This window comes from Nyctibius grandis, chromosome 20 (genome assembly GCF_013368605.1).
Source record: "Nyctibius grandis isolate bNycGra1 chromosome 20, bNycGra1.pri, whole genome shotgun sequence".
NCBI lineage: Eukaryota > Metazoa > Chordata > Aves > Nyctibiiformes > Nyctibiidae > Nyctibius > Nyctibius grandis.
The window spans coordinates 8,363,474-8,380,948 of record NC_090677.1 but is presented as its reverse complement, the minus strand read 5'-3'; the positions used below and the strand labels follow the sequence as shown (position 1 = coordinate 8,380,948).

Below are 17,475 nucleotides of genomic sequence, written 5' to 3'. Positions count from 1 at the left end.
AATAATAAATTAGCTAAACCCTCTATTTGAAACTACAAATATTACCTTATTCATGCAGCAAGTGGCTTAAACAATGAGTTAATACTCCTAGCAGCTAAATCTGTTTCCTAGAGCAGGGGGTTATCGCTTGAAAAACAAAACTGTCAGTAACACTAAAGTAGCATCTACTTTAAAACCACATACTGTTATCCCTTGAAATAGGCAAAGGTGCATGCACAGGGGCTACTGTTGATACACGTCCACTCCTGGCTCTTAAATAAAACTGTCTGAGACAGCCTTTGCCTCCAAAAGCTGCTGACTCACAGAAGGTCAGATGGCAGAAGGTATCAGTCACTGGATTGTTGTCCTCTTTCTTTTTTTTGTTACACTGCTCCCTAGGCAGACACGGCTGTCTGTTACTGGAGAGAGGAAACCACACTAGACCCTTCTATCCCATCTCCTGTGGTACTTCTACTGTAATTCCACAGGATCCTTGACCCAGCACAGTCACCGTGTCTATGGGAGAATGGGGACAGGACCAAAGTAGCTATTTCAAAGAAAAACCCAAAATGCGTGAGCCTAATACATTTATTCACTGCATGTTTGGGGTAGACACAATCTGATTCTAGTCTACTCTAGATGTTTGAAATCCTGGTGGGTCAAGTTACTGTCCCTATTTTGAACCTCCAGATAGCTTAATTAATTGCCAAAGAGGCAATGGCAGAGGGAAGAATCTGCTTACACAGAAAACATCCAAAGGGGCAGAGGTGTGCCCAGGCGGCCAAGATGTGATGTCCCAGCTCCCCGCTGCCAGCTCTGCTGGAGCTGGTTTGCCCAAGCAGGGGCACAAAGCGGCTCGGGGACGCTCGGGGGGTTGCGCGGCTCCCTCTGAGGAGGGACCTGAGTGAGATGGGGTGTGCGCGGAGGGTCGGGAGGTGCTGGGGCTCGAGGGAAGGAGCCCACGAGACAAAAAGCCCTGGGCAAAGTCCTCAGCAGCCCCAGTCCCCAGCCCAGCCGGGCTGCAAAGCACCTCCCTGGGTGCCGCGGCTGGAAGAGCCTGGGAGGAGAAGCCGGGGAGCACAAAGGCATTTCTCCTCCTGCCCCTGGGGGAAAGGTCCCGCTCCAGGGCAGGGTGCTGCACCCCACGGGGAGGAGGACACTCGTGGGGGCTTGTCACAGCGTCCTTGGGTGGCAGTGGGGGACTGGGGGTGAGCAGGAGGGGGCTCAGTGGGATCCAGCCTCTGCCAGCGGTGGCTGCGGTGGAGGGGGGGGGCTCTGCTTCTTTGCCCACCGTCCTGTTGTAAAGGGGCTGCTGGGAAGGTGGCGAGGGGTTTTGGCGAGTGTCCCCTTCCCAAAGCCCCGAGCAAACCCCATCGCCTCCCGACACAGGGACCCTGGCCGGGCCCCAGCCCCTGCCCTGCGGAGGGCGAGGGGGTTTGCAGCCCGCAGCCCTGCATCCTTCCAGCCCTGCTCAAGCTGTGTGACGGGAGGGGACAGCGGCTCCCAGGGACAGAATTAGAAAGAAAAATCTCCGCACATTAAGTCCTGAAATAGAACTATAAAAGAAAAGCTTTTTAACAAAATCCGGCATTTATCTGTCCCTTCTGTTCACCTATTCCTTCCAAAGATAAACTCTGAAGATAATGGGCCACAAAAATAATCAATTTACTGCAATAATGAAACGTGTCTATTTTCTGGTGTGTCTCAGCGTTGCCCGTGAATGATCAACCCAAAACTCTGCTTAAGGTTGACAAATATCTTAATTGGACCATTATTTGTCTCACAAAAAGCATATTTTCATTATGCAAAGAGACAGGACTGTGATTTTAATAAACATTTAGAATTAAAATGAAGGTCTCTTTCATGTATCATCAAAGGAAGAACAAGATGACCAGAGGACACACCTCACAAACAGATCAAGGCTACATGTCCTAACACATCAGCCTGGACGTTTAATTGATTCATTATTTAATAGATAACTGATTAATTTAACAGGGAAGCCCTGTTATTACACTGCAGGGAGGATCCACAGCCTCACATACACTAGTTCTTCAGGAATTTCTCTGCCTGTCTCTGGCAGTGCTTATGTAAAACCAAATCTATCTGTCAACATGACCAGTGTCAGGGGTGGAACAGGCAACTAGCGATAGGAGAAGAGGACACAGCCTCAAGCTTCACCAGGGGAGGGTCAGGTTGGACATTAGGAAGCATTTCTTCTCAGCAAGGGTCATTAGCCATTGGAAGGGGCTGCCCAGGGAGGTGGTGGAGTCCCCATCTCTGGAGGGGTTTAAGAAAAGCCTGGACATGGCACTTAGTGCCCTGGTCTAGTTGACATGGTGGTGTCAGGACAATGGTTGGACTCGATGATCCCAGAGGGCTCTTTCAACCTGACTGATTCTGTGACCTGGAGGCCACCAGCCTGCCCTGTGCTTATGCCCAAAGTCCATGTCTCCCTCCAGGATGCGCCTACCCCAGTGTACCTGGGGTGGCACATCTTCAGGTCCACTCAGACATGAAGAATTTGGTTCACATATTTGCCACGTAGGTCATCTAATTGTGTCTACACTGGGTAGGAGTGAAACAGTAGAAAGGGCTCTCTTAGGAAAAGAAGGGTCACCAGCACCTCCAGCCCAAGAGCATCATCCATCTCCTCCATCCAGCCCTTCTAGTAGCAATTCAGAGCAGTGCAGCCAGAGAATAAAGTAAAATAACCCCCCGGAGATAACGGCTCATGTCACTGCCCAATCTTACCTTCAGGGGGAAGATGGAAAGAGAAGAAGCCAGGAGTGACAGATGTTACAGCTCTTACTGCACTGATACTGATTTTAGGGGGATAAAGATAGCGTAAGACGCCGTACTGAGCAAAGCAGATCATACATCACCTAAAGCTTTATTCTTCCTGCTTTGAATACAATATTTAAGGCAGAGAAAAAGATCACTTGCAAAGACTAACACACTCTCCTGGTCCACATCTCTTTTTTCCTTACCATCAGCCTATTTTACTGTGGTTTTTGTTGCTGGTTTAACATCTCCTGCCTTCAGGTTCCCCCTGACATGCACACACGCACAGAAGAGCCATCCTGTCTCTCAGTAACATTTGCCCAGGGTTGGTTTTATGGATGACGGGGCTTTTATAGGGCAAAGATTCAACATTTGAGCCTTCATTTCTACTATTCAGTGACCCGCTTTATGGAGATGAGGTGGTGGGGAGGCTGCTACTGGATTACTTATATAAGATACTCAGGACATAAATCTATGCCTTTCCTGCTGAAAGTACAAAATGTCAAGGGAAAAATATTCCTGCTAAACAAGTGCAATGCCAAGTGTGCCAAGAGGCTGGCACATCCCTTGCACTGCCACGCATCCCTTTCCAACCTGTTGGAGGGACAGAGGAGACCTAACCGTCTCGCTCCTTCCTCACGAGGTGACACAGCTCCTCCTGCCTCACTTGGTGACTCCAGGAGGAACCTCATGCACATCAGGAAGAGAATTCTCCCCAAAACCAGCACACACACAGCACAATATTAACATATCCGTGCCAGCCCTGGCATTTGGAAAATGTGTTCGTGCCCAGGCCTTATGTTCATAATTACCACAGCAGTAATGAATCTTGATGACTCAGTAATGACCTTCAAAAGCACACTGAAACTATTTCAGCTTCCACTTACTCAGGTAATGAAGTCACACAAATGGGCAGAGTTTCGTTTAAGATGCTAAATAAGGCTGATCCCAAATGCCAGTTTTTCTTCCTCCTTTCTGATTCTCTTGAGTGTTACGGGACAGTAGATTTAAGAGCTGACATAATTCATCACTGCCTGCAGAAACAGTGACGAGCTTATAGGTACGGCCATCTAAGGGATGTTTCCAATAAATCCCATCCATTTCCTAAATGATTCCCCATCAAGTACAGATAATACAGCAGTTACTGTCTGCCAGATGGGCAATGCATGACTGCACAAACATCACTGTCCACTTCACCCTGGCAAGCAGATAACAAAGTTTGCATGCAGCTGCCATCCATCATGCCAAGCTCGGTTCTTACCCTATAATAATCTTCTCAGTTCTTTACCTGTTAGTAAGATGTGCATTAGTAGGCCTGAAGAACATGTTTCTTCTGGCCAAGAGACAGGCTGTTCACTTGTCCCTGAATCTGTTGGTTGGTGTTTCCAACCCTACAGTCTTCATGGGATAATTGAGGTGCTAAGGGAGTTCAGGAGGTCTTTAGTCCAAGCCCCAGCTCAAAGCATGGACAGATGTGAGGTCACACCAGGCTGCTCAGGGCTTTATCAGGTCTTCAAAACCTCCTGATATAGACATCCCCCAATGTCTCTCTTTCCTGCTCGGACGTCCTCATGGGAGAAAAAACACTGCAAGGGAACAGCCCTCCACCAACATCTCCCAAAGCTCCTTGCATTGCTCCAGCATAGTCATTGTGAAGTTAGCTAAAAATCCACAAAACCGCACGAAATCCCTGTTGTACATAATATTCTTTGTGAAAACCTTTCAGTGGGCAAAGCTTCCAGACCCATGTCAGAAGTGATGTGATGCTCAAGCGGGATCCATGGTACCAGTATCGTACTGAAGATAGAGGGCAGGTTCATGTATTAAAATATAAACAATAATCTATCATGAAAGTTGTAAGAGAGATTGTTTAGATGTGACATGTACTTGCAAAGTATTACCGATGATGTAAAATTTGAAGAATAGAAATGTGGACATACTCTTGAGGCAAAAGTAGGCATTGAATCTTTTTGAGAAAGCAGAAAGCATGTACTTGAGTGTGTTTGGAAAAAAGGGGTCAGAAGATGCCTATTAAACATTTTCTTTCCATGTTATACAAATGTTTTCCAATGTGTTCTTTGTTGTCCCACTTCTAAGTGGCCTGCACCACGTGCCTTACCCCAGGATGAAAACCACAGCAGTGCTTCATATAACAGACAGGATGGAGAGTAGATATAATACTGACACTATTTGCCTCTGCATTTTTACATAAAATAGTGTTCTAAAAACAGAAATGCTTTTTTTTTTTTTAATCCTTCTCTGTAGAAGTCAACCAGCAACTCTTCTTCTTTTTTTTTTCTGGTTGTAACTAATTTTTGGCAGGAAAAAAGTTCTGCGTTTACAATGTTTTCTAGTTCATTTTATTAGCACGGACGACCTCAGTTATTAAAGCCCATTACTGTGGGGAAAAGTCTATGGAATCTATTGGTTACAAACCAGCTATTAGCAATGAGATAAAGAAAAGCACGTAGTTACTATTGTGTTACAAATTCCTACTCTATAGTAGGAATAATAAGATATTTATTATCAGTCAAAGTAATAGCCAAGGTTCTAGCTCACCAAAGAGAGAGATGTTTCAATCACTGAAATACGTGTAATAGATACCTTAAACTTTTTGCCTATGGGAATAGCATGATCCACCACCACGCAGTGTGTAACCTTTAAGAAAAAAGAGCTCCTTCCTCCGTACTTGGCACTTGCTGTTTCATTAGGGACCCGCGCTTCAAGAAAGATGTTGAGGTGTTGGAGCGAGTCCAGAGGAGGGCGACCAATCTGGGGAAGGGTCTGGAGGGTCTGACCTATGAGGAACGGTTGAGGGAGCTGGGGGTGTTTAGCCTGGAGAAGAGGAGGCTCAGAGGTGACCTTAGTGCAGTCTACAACTACCTGAAGGGAGGTTGTAGTGGAGTGGGAGTCGGCCTCTTCTCCCGGGCAACTAGCGATAGGACAAGAGGACACAGCCTCAAGCTTCACCAGGGGAGGTTCAGGTTGGACATTAGGAAGCATTTCTTCTCAGCAAGGGTCATTAGCCATTGGAAGGGGCTGCCCAGGGAGGTGGTGGAGTCCCCATCTCTGGAGGGGTTTAAGAAAAGCCTGGACATGGCACTTAGTGCCATGGTCTAGTTGCCATGGTGGTGTCAGGGCAACGGTTGGACTCGATGATCCCAGAGGGCTCTTCCAGCCTGGTTGATTCTGTGATTCTGTGATTAGACTAGCTGGATGGATTCCGTTTGGCTAACATAACACCATCCTGAGTCTCCTAATTTCCTACTAGCTAATTTTTCATGACTCTGGATGCCTTGAAACCCTAAATAAAGGCCAAAGTCCTTTTATAGAAGCAATAACTTTTTTGAGAGCAAAAAAGGGCTTGTCTGGGTAAATCAGACATCAGTATGTTCTTGGGAGAGCTCACCACATGCTGCTTTATTCAGACGCTGTCATTTAACCAAAGTAACTCAGCCCCTGATCTAAGGTCTGCTTGGATATCCCCATGGTAAGAAGTGCTCCACCTCTTTTTTCTATAAGTCAAGGAAAGCCATAGTTTGGTTATATCGAAGTAAAACTGATTATCAAAGGCAGCCTCCTTACCTGTACTGCTGGAGATGTTGACATCAATGCTGATATCCGATATGCCACCTCCCTTCAGGGATGCAACACACGTATATGTCCCAAAGTCAGTGAATTTCAAGTCAATGATGTCCAGGTTTGTGGTGCCAGGTGAAACGTCAGGGTCAGTCTGTGTGATGACCATCCTTTCAGAACTTCGCAAGGGACGTCCATTTTTAAACCAGCTGAACGTAAGCTCTTCAGAAGGGATGGCTTCCACCTGGCAGGAGATTTTCACCTCTCGCCCGATCTGGATGTTGTCGTCTTTGTGATATGGGTCAGGGGTGATCCAAAAACGTCCTTTTTTTAAGGCTGAAATATTTAAAAAAAAGTTTACTGTAATAAAGTACCAATTTTGCATATTCAGACTTTTTGCAAAGACTTACTATGCTCATGCTTCATTTTATGCCTGCATATGATTTTAATATGGCTTGTAGAGATAGGACAGGGGTGATGGCTTTAAACTAAAAGAGGGGAGACTCAGACTAGATGTAAGGCAGAAATTTTTTACAATGAGTGTGGTGAAACACTGGCACAGGTTGTCCACAGAGGTGGGAGATGCTCCATCCCTGGAAACATTCAAGGTCAGGTTGGACGGGGCTCTGAGCAACCTGATCTGGTGGAAGATGTCCTTGCTCACTGCAGGGTGGTTGGACTAGATGACCTTTAAAGGTCCCTTCCAACCCAAGTCATTCTATGGTTCTATGATGCTTGGGAAGTCACTGAAGCTTCCAATGCACACGTGGTTAATTTCTTTGTAGGATCAAATCTTAATCAAATATCATCAGAGAGTACACATTGCTAAAGTCCTTGTCGTTTCCAAAATGAAAAATAGGAAGTTACAGCACCTGAATAGGCTTAGCTGCTGACAACTGCAGAGCAACCAAAATAATTCATGAATCTTCTGTGTTTGTTATCTGTCTCTGGAGGTATTTACAAGACCTTCCTCACCCCCATGCTACCAGAGTATTGAGAGAAGAGAAAATAGAGATATCAACCTAACATCACTAATACAACCAGTAGTGTCATCTCCAATCTATCTGGAAAGAAACACAGCCATGCAAAATAGCTTTGTGCCAGCTGGTTAAAGGAGAAGAGGTAAGCACACGCCCGAGGCTACAGCCTGCCCTGGTTTACACACCCCACTCCCTATCCCAGGCAGCCTGGAGGGCTCCCTCCATCCCCACGGCTGCCCAGAGGCAAGCTGCCTTTCCCTGCTGAATGGCAGAGCAGCAGCTGCCGACTCCACTGGCTTGATCAGGGGGGGAAATTGCTGCCAGCTCTAAAAGTTAAGGGAGTTGAAAGGACGTCTTATGCCGTAGCAGTGGTCAATGGCAAAAGGATGCTCTTCTGAGATGTAACTACGCAGGAGAGCCCTGCACTACCACCTTGGTTGTACTTCCCTGGCTGAGTCTTGTCAGATGAGGAAAACTCATCCCGTACTCACAGGAGCAACCTGAGGCTGGAGGTTGCACACATAACTGAGAGAAGAACATTATCACTTAGAGAGGCACAGTGTATCCCCACGATCTCTATCTGCATCCAAGACTATTCAAGCCTGCAATACAGATTCAATTAATCCTCTAACCCACAGCAAAGCTAAGGGAGTCTCAGTGTTTCAGATGGGAACCCCAAGGCAGAGGAGTTTTTGTGGCCATCTCAAAGGCAGGCTCAGTGATCATGAGTGCCTTACACCCACACAGGGGCACAGCCACTCTGGAAAACACTATTCCTCACCATCTTCCTGGAAAGACAAGCATCTTTTACTAGATCATCAATCTACTGCACAGGAGCAAAATGATACTGCAACTCACTTATCTGATTTTTTTCTTGTCACTCTTTAAATGAGCATAAAACTATCCAGAAACTATCATCATTTACATCAATAAAGTGATTGCTCTAGAGCGGTGTTGGTATGATACTTATTTTTGGAAAAGTGCTTCAGAATCAGCCATTAAGTCTTTCAAATACACATATATTTTGATGTATTGAATATAAAATGCTACTTATACAATCCCAAGATCCCTCTCCCCCTGTATATGTGTGCGTAAGTAGGTATGTATATTTATGGATGCTATCTCCAACTGGAAAGTCCCACAATGAAAATACCAGTTAGAAATGTTACAAGCAAATACCCAGGTTTTTCTTCTCAGCAAGGGTCATTAGCCATTGGAAGGGGCTGCCCAGGGAGGTGGTGGAGTCACCATCTCTGGAGGGGTTTAAGAAAAGCCTGGACATGGCACTTAGTGCCGTGGTCTAGTTGCCATGGTGGTGTCAGGGCAATGGTTGGACTCGATGATCCCAGAGGTCTCTTCCAGCCTGACTGATTCTGTAATGGAAGCACTGGAAGACAAATATTTAAATCCACCATTTCTTGTCATCATGCTGACTTCTATTGAAAAGTTTTCCAAGTTGCCTTGTTGTCCCTTCCATCTGCACTGTGCTCTATCTGCCCCCATCCCCGTCCATGCACAGTGCCCCACATGTGGAGTATTTCAGCAGAGGACCCATTTTGGCCTCACATGTTCACACGCTGACAGCCAATTAAGTGTGACATTGTTACAAACGGCAAAGGCTACGAGCTGAAAATTTCCCTGGGTCCCACACTTTGGGTAACACACGCTTTTCACTTGCTGCATACACAAAGTGTAACAATGTCAAATGGAAATGGATGTGTGAGGCACCAAGCACAGTGCATCGGCTCCTTACATCTCTCCAAGTGGTGAAAATGCTAATTCAGACTCAATTTTGTTAGCTTAGCAGCTCCTTGAACAAAAACAACTCCTTGGAGCTTGCAAATGCCATGCTGAATTAGCACTTTCACAACTTGGAAAAGAATTAACATTTAATTCATAATTAGGGTTTTTCTTCAATGTGGGAAAAGCAGCATAAAATCTGGCTACTTGTGGACACCCCCTCATCCATAGTGTGAGAAACTTCTTCCATGGAGGATGGCAGCCCTTTTAATTAGAGAATGAAAAAACACGTTGCATTTGTTGTGCTGATCAGGTATGGCCTGAAAGGTCTGGGTGCCACCATTTAGTTGGGACTGTGTATTCAAAAATCCAAGTTGATGTGTTTTTTAAGAATTTATTATTATTTCATTTATTTAAGGAAGTTTCATGAGTCTTATCAAGATTAAATTTGCACCCAAATGCACTAGTCTCTCCTGATGATCTCTCATTCCCTTTTAAAAGCCGCAGCCACCTGCTTCCCCAGGAAGCAGAACGAACACACGCTTTGATTCAAGAGGATGAACCAGACATTGTGAGACAGCTGGAAACTGCCACAGCAAGTAACTTTGAAACACGGGCTGAACTTTGCTGTTTGAAAATGGAAGAACAAACAATGCTTACACACACAAAAAACAGTAAATATATTATGCAAGTAATTTTCAGACAGGGAAAAAGCAAAAATAACCCATGATAGGCACGATGAACAGTACATTTCAACCAGAATTAGTTGCTAATAACCTCAATAAACTATTTTTATTTCGGAATTTTTCTCCCTTGCTTCGAGTGCTCGTACAGACCATTTCAGCAGTTTCTCATTCCTATAAAGGAACAAGGTCTAACAGAAACACCACATTAACTTTCATCTGTCCACTACGATACCATCTGCAAGCTAAGAAAGGGCTACAGAACCTCAAACCTTGGGCCATAAGCCACTTACTTCATGGGCCAGGAAGGGCTCCACTCTGCTTCACAGACTGAATTACAAAAACAACTAAGTTTTGTGGCTGTTGCTTGTTGGTTTGGTTTCATACAGGCCGAGTGTCACGTACAAGAAATAACTGGGCTACATCATCCACTGTCCTGATCTGCTACAGCAAACTCCAACCACCAAAGAACTGTGCAGAGCATACACCTGAGCTAAGCATTTTTCCATGCATCCAAACACGAGGATGGGACTCTGTGCACTACATGGAAAAATTTAAGAGAGTTTCTAGAAATTCTGAAGTGAAGGAAAAAGTCTCTCTGTTCCCTCTCCTCCTCCCTTCCCCCAAACCAAACCTCTCAATGTCTCTTAAGCCACGTGAACGTACACACCATATTCATGAGTAACAGCCATGAAATTCCACATCAAACAATCCAACAACTGAGTAACTACCACCTATGGTTGAAATAAACTGGAAATAAACATGGAATAAACATGGTGATCTCTACAATTAACCTGTGTATCTTGGAATTTCTAATGTGCCACCAAAGTACATGAAAATTGCTGTCCGTTCCTGGAAGATGTCCCCAAGAAACCAACCACAGGTGCCCAAAGATGTCTGATAGCTGCAGGCATGTGGAGCTGGAGGGCAGTGGGAGCATGAAGCAGCATGGGGCCATGATGGGCAGACACTTCCCCCTGACCTGGGACCCGGGACTATGGCCAGAACTGTCCCAGATGTGATAGTGCTGAGATACTCGATATTTGGTCCAGAGGTAGCCCAAAAACTAGAGTGCCTCTCATTGGAATTTCTGGTGGGATTGCTCCACCATTCAAGGATGGAAAGCACTGCAAGATGCAGTACTGCCACCACCCCTAAGCAGTAATAAACCTCCCTCCCCGAACCCTGAAAATGGCAGTAGCAGCTATGGTGCTACAGCATCTGGGGAGCTAGAGCTCTTTGTAGGAAAGGGAAATTGAACCTAGATCTCCCACTCCAGACTGATAAGACTCCAAATCACTTCACATACTGGAAACTTCCTGACCTACCACGTCAGAAACTCTTCTGAGCAGACGAACTACTCTCAGTTACGCTGCGACGGAGGAGAGGACTGCGTAAGTCAGAGTTTAGGGCACTCTTGGCTGGTAGAGACAGGAGCGCCTGGGATGAGCCTGCTCATGTCTTTGAAAGAAAAGTTATTACAGCAATGAAGGGCCCCATTAAGCTAGTCTCAGACCCAGAACTAACAGGGTTGCCCTTGGCAAACCAACATGGGGTCAGTAGACCTCTCCAGAGTGACTCTGCCTTCAGCAGCCTTGGCAATACAAAGCTGTCTCTTGCAGGCAAGAAGGTGTAGAGTCTTTGATTCATATATGCTGGATGTGGTCTCCAAAACCACTGCAGACCTGACTGATTTACATCGTGTGAACCTGCTTTGGCAGGGGTTGGACTAGATGACCTCCAGAGGTCCCTTTCGACCCTTAACCATTCTGTGTGGCTCCGTGTGTGTGTGTCATACTGACCTCTTGGGAACACCCGAGTTGAGCCTGGTACAAATCCACCAGGGCAAAGTGATTTCTGTGTGTATTCTGCACACAGGTTTGCACGCTCAGTCACACCCCATAAAGCAGCGGTTTGGATTATCCTCATGTGTAGGTTCTCGGACTATATTTCCAAGCATCCCTCTATAATGTTAAATATATTGAAACGTGCAATGGATTCTGACTCTGGCTTTTCACTGTGTTATCAGTTACGTTTGACGCATCACTGGAAGGTTTCCATGGGATTAGATACAGCAAATAAAAGAGACACAAGGTTAACCAGCAAAATGTGGGAGATGGGGCTGCAGACATGCTAACTGCAGCTGCTTCCCAGCGGAGATTTCAGAACATAATCAACACACAGAGCTACAAAATAGCAGCAAATGTGCAAATAAGTCTGGAACTGCACTTTGAGACTCAGGAAAGTACCAGTCTTTCTACAAAGGGGCCCCAAAGAACTATGATGTGATCAAATAAATAAAGATGAAACAATTTTTATCCTCAAACTCCTCACAAATCTGTCTTTGCCCTCCCTCATTAATTACATTTCAAAGTAATAAAATGCGTCTCAGTATCTCAACTAAGGTCTATTTGCATTCATCAGGTTAAGTCATATCTTCCCACCTGCACCTCGATCACCCCAAAATGCTCCTTTAATGCATCAAAATGTTCGTATCTCACAAATGCACATTTCACGACACAGGAATGGCATCAAACACCGTGACTGAACACATCAGCTGCTGCACTATTTGCAGGCTTTGACATGATAACTCTTGGCCACTGGCTGCCTCCTAAGCTGACGCAGGACATTGGGGAATGCTCAGCTTCATCCTTGCTGATGTTTCTATCTGTGTGCATCCTGCAGCAACAGCAACATTAAGAAGCAGAACTGTGCAAACTACTGATTTTAACCTTGGCTGAGCAGTCTGGTGCCACATGAGGTCCAACCTCTGTGCGCTCACCAGAAGTGGCTTTGACTAATTTTGATTGTTCCCCTTCACATTTTGTTCAGGCTCGTGAGTGATTTTGTTTTAACCTGTTCCCAGTGAACAAGATGTCACCTGCTAATCCACCAAGGAGATGTAAGGACCTGCATGTGTCTTGGAGCACCACAAATAAATTTTGGAGGTTGGGTGAACTCAGCATCCACATGCCAGTTGTTTCCGAGCACCCAGCACTGGCATTTTATCAAGTGAGCGCCAACACCTTCACCTCCAGATCCAGCTCACTTCCAAGATCCTCCAAAGTGCTGGGCGTTCTGTGTTTCAGCTGCATCCCCTGGGTCAGGTAGGCAGAAATCCTTTCATAGTGCTCAGATGTTACTGACTCCTTGATGTTTCCTTTTTGCATGCATGAAAAAGAGTTTGTGCTAATTGGAAAGATTCTTGACTTTATTTTTAAGGCCAATGTCCTGCAGAGAAACAGCAAGGAAAAGACCAAAGATCTGATCCAAAGTTCACCACAGTGAATGATGGTCCTTCCACGACTTCTGTGTGCTTTGGATTAAGCCCTTTGCCTTGACTTCTCTTTCACATCAAAGGATAAGAAGATAGAAAAAGCACCATGGGAACAGCTCGCTTGGAAAGTGAGCTGCGAAACCCATCTTCATTCTCTAGAAAATCCAGTCTGTTTATCTAGACGGAGGCAGCTTGCTTTAAAAGGCTGAGAAGCAACTCTCCACATTACTGCAGTGATCTTTGCACCAAAAGATGATTACTGGGATGATTCATTGGTCCTTCGGAGAAAGATACAAGGCAGGCGGCGGGTAAAGAAAGTCAACTCTTATCACCAGCTCTTGCTTCAATCATACCAGCTCCCTCATCTCCTTAGAGCCTTACAGATGGGAAAAGCAATCCTGCTTTCACACAACTGCAATTCAAAAGATTCACAGCCTTACAACAAAGATTTCAGATAGTCCCTAAAAGACTTGTAAAGCGTATTCGTAAACCTAAACCTTTTCCCTAATCTGTCAAGACATCTTGAGAAGCCAACTTTTCTCATTGCGTGCTGCTGCTCAGACTTGTAGGCTTTGCTGGTTCCCAGATTTTGTAGAGGAAAATAAAAACTCAACTCCCTTCCCCTCAAGGAGCGATTCACTGCTTTTGCTTGCAGCTGTGGAGGTGTCAGACACAGCTCGCCTGTGCCTGGCCAGGTTTAAGGCACCAGCTTTGTAATATAGAGTTTCAGGAATAAATAAATACAGGAGATGGCTAAATACACGAGTTCAACATACAGAATGGATGGATTTAATATATGCAGTGTAAGCACCTGGATCTGGTTTGGTAGATTCCATGACTAACACATGATCTTTATAAAATTGTAAGTATCCCATCACTGAGAAATAAGGAAAATATAAAATTACTTGGCTCAATGTCGTTAAAGACACACAAAAATGTATAGTAGTACATCAGGTGATGTTTTATTGCAGGAATTCTGAATTATTTATGTTCCCCTGAAATAATCTGTTTCAAACCTCAAACAGCAGAGAAAAAGGCAAATTTCAACTTATGTCATTACTCTGATGCATCATTTCTGTGACCTGAACTTTGTTGTATTACAACGATACATGTAACTAACTGCAAAGCAATTGCAAACTCGGACTAATACGCAGATCTTCTCCGATAAGCGAAAGAAGGTCTGTGTTTAAGTTGGATGTTGAGGTGTTGGAGTGAGTCCAGAGGAGGGCAACCAAGCTGGTGAAGGGTCTGGAGGGTCTGACCTACGAGGAACGGCTGAGGGAGCTGGGGGTGTTTAGCCTGGAGAAGAGGAGGCTCAGAGGTGACCTTAGTGCAGTCTACAACTACCTGAAGGGAGGTTGTAGCGCAGTGGGAGTCGGCCTCTTCTCCCAGGCAACCAGCGATAGGACAAGAGGACACAGCCTCAAGCTTGGCCAGGGGAGGTTCAGGTTGGACATTAGGAAGAATTTCTTCTCAGCAAGGGTCATTAGCTATTGGAAGGGGCTGCCCAGGGAGGTGGTGGAGTCACCATCTCTGGAGGGGTTGAAGAAAAGCCTGGACATGGCACTTAGTGCCATGGTCTAGTTGACATGGTGGTGTCAGGGCAATGGTTGGACTCGATGATCCCAGAGGGCTCTTCCAACCTGGTTGATTCTGTGATTCTGTGAAGTAACTACCCAAGGTCATTCCAGCTTGCCTGCACAGCAGTTGCATCTATTTTGTACTCTGTTATTCAGATTCATTCTTGGCTGACAGAAGACCACCAGGTCTGCCAAGGTCAGCATCACACTGTTGCTTTATTTCTCCTCTAGCAGGGAAAGCTCTCTTACCTCATGGTTCATCTCTAAAACCCTGTGAAACTGCTTGGTCCACTGCTGAGATATGGAAACTTTCTTATTCTGAAAGAAGGTCTGCACATTTTGCTCAGAATGAAAAAGTCAGTCTAACATCAAATAAAATGACCCATAAGCTCTGCACAGAGCTAGTTGCACCTCCATTAGCAACAAATAACACTGTTTGATGTTTTCACACAAGAGAACTCTCTCCAGCAGCAAACAGGCCTGCCAGGCAAGCAGGCAGGGTGCACCTTGTTTGGGTCATAAAGAGAACACTAAAACCCAGCATAACTACATACACATTCACAGAGATTTTAAGGAGAATGCACTGATGCTGACCACTCTCAAAATTCAAATTTCTTAAATAGGGGGTTTAGGACTCTGCAAGATAATTTTGATAAAATTATGCAGCCTGCATGTTCCCTTTAGTCACCTTCCGATCCAAAGACAGACTTGAAGTAGTCCTGCTAAAAAAAGACACATATTCTCAGCATTTAACCAACAGTTCATTTCACTTCTGTCAACATGGTTTTAGCTTAAAGTTTTTTAAAACCTTAACTTTCAGTAGCTATCAGAACAATTAAGTTGTCAAGCATCTTCTGCTAGCGCATCTCCAAACTTTTTAATATCAAGTAATTATGTGGCACTTACAAGACCAGATGCATTCACATTTTCAATTTAAATGCAAATACTCTGGAGAGATTTCAGGTTGTCTCTCTATTTTTATAAATTCTTCTGATTTTTAAAAGAAAAGGATTTATTCCTCCGGAGATGCCATGTGGTGGGTGTCTGTTTTTACCTGTGCTCTAGTTAATTAGCTCCGATTTCTTTCCCTGCTTTTCTTTTGAAGGAAGGGGAGGTGTGTTCCTTCTCTGTAATGAAGAAGATTTCAGTTTACAAGTTACCCACTATATGATCCATTAAACAGATGAAGCTGAGATCAAAGTAGGTGAAACACAGCATGGTTTCTCCTTTAACTGCTTTAGAAGTAAATATTCCAGAGAAATAAGAATCATCAGAAGAGCAAAGACATATAGGCTCATAGAAATATTCAGGTGGGAAGGGAGCTCAGGAGGTTTCTAGACTGTTTTCCTGCTCAAAGCAGGGCCAGATATGAGGTCAGACCAGGTCACAGAATCACAGAATCAACCAGGTTGGAAGAGACCTCTGGGATCATCGAGTCCAACCGTTGCCCTCACACCACCATGGCAACTAGACCAGGGCACTAAGTGCCATGTCCAGGCTTTTCTTAAACCCCTCCAGAGATGGGGACTCCACCACCTCCCTGGGCAGCCCCTTCCAATGGCTAATGACCCTTTCTGTAAAGAAATTCTTCCTGATGTCCAACCTGAACCTCCCCTGGTGAAGCTTGAGGCTGTGTCCTCTTGTCCTATCGCTGGTTGCCTGGGAGAAGAGGCCAACTCCCACTTCACTACAACCTCCCTTCAGGTAGTTGTAGACTGCAATAAGGTCATTCAGAGCTTGAAAACCTCCAGGGATGGAGACTGCACAACCTTCTGGCTGTGGTGCCCTGCTCGTGAAAACCAGGAGTCGCCCCAGGGGTGTCACGCCAGCATAAAGCTGATCTGGGGACAGACACTGGAGTGTCCTACCAGGGACCAGCACACACCACAGCCCCATCTGCCTGGGGAAGGCTGATTTTAAGCAGATACAGATAATGATTCAAATGCATCAAGGTGGGCACGTGAGGGTGAAGCAGTGAAAAATAAATGAAGCTCATCAATAAGCAGTGGAGATGAACTGGCAGTTGGCATTTAGAACTTTTTGAAACCCCAAGCAGAAGAAAGGGGAAAAAAAACCCCAAAACATTTCCTATGCTATAAAATCCCACGCTGTTAGAGCTTGCCAAGCCAATGTCCTGCGTGCAATCCTGGCCAGACCGGGGGGCTCAGGGCTGCCCACCCCACAGACTGCCCATCTCACAGGCAAACGGGAACTTCACAAGCCTCCTCACAAGCCAGACAAGAATTGCGAAATAAATTAAACAATTCAGAGAAGCTGACACAATCCCCAGTGGGCTGTGCACTTGCCAAACAAATTATAAATCTTCTGAACATTACAGCTGAGTGTTTTCCAGGGCCAATGCCTTTATAAAGTTTAATTCTTGTGCCAAAGCTGTCAAAAAAAATAGCCTTGCTGAGTTTTCCTGGGTGCCCGAAAGTAGTATATTGCAAATCCTCACTCTTCTCTTTGCCCCCACACTGCAAAGGAAACTCAGCACACTGTACTTGCCTTTCCTCCAGAACCTAAAGCAAACCCTCCCAGTTTCCAAAGCTTCCACACCGGATTGTCCCAATCTCTTGCTTCTTGTGTGGCTCAAGTGCTTTATTCCACTGCAGGATTTCATTAGAGCCTGAATTTGTTCCAACACGGGATGCATTTCCCTCAACGCTTCGGTGTTGTTCCACAGTTGAATGCCTCAAAAATTAATTGGTATCCTATAAAACTTTCCAAAATGATTTGTCAGACTGGGCAAAAACCTACCAATCTCATTCAGAGTTGCCTGACGCAATATAAGCGAGCACCTGAAAACACATTTCAAGGTCATCAAAGTATCTTGGTAACATCAGAACCAAATGCTGTGCACTGTTCTTTCTCCT

General features: G+C 45.2%; 1 protein-coding gene across 2 annotated transcripts in view; it reads right to left on the bottom strand.

Moving 5' to 3' along the window:
• MDGA2 (MAM domain containing glycosylphosphatidylinositol anchor 2) overlaps window positions 1–17,475 on the bottom strand; it is a 320,069-nt gene that overhangs the window by 111,665 nt on the left and 190,929 nt on the right. For both annotated transcript variants that reach the window (XM_068416528.1, XM_068416529.1), the window contains one exon: window positions 6,346–6,675. In XM_068416528.1, the coding sequence (XP_068272629.1) occupies window positions 6,346–6,675 (330 nt within the window). The remainder of the gene's footprint in view (window positions 1–6,345; window positions 6,676–17,475) is intronic.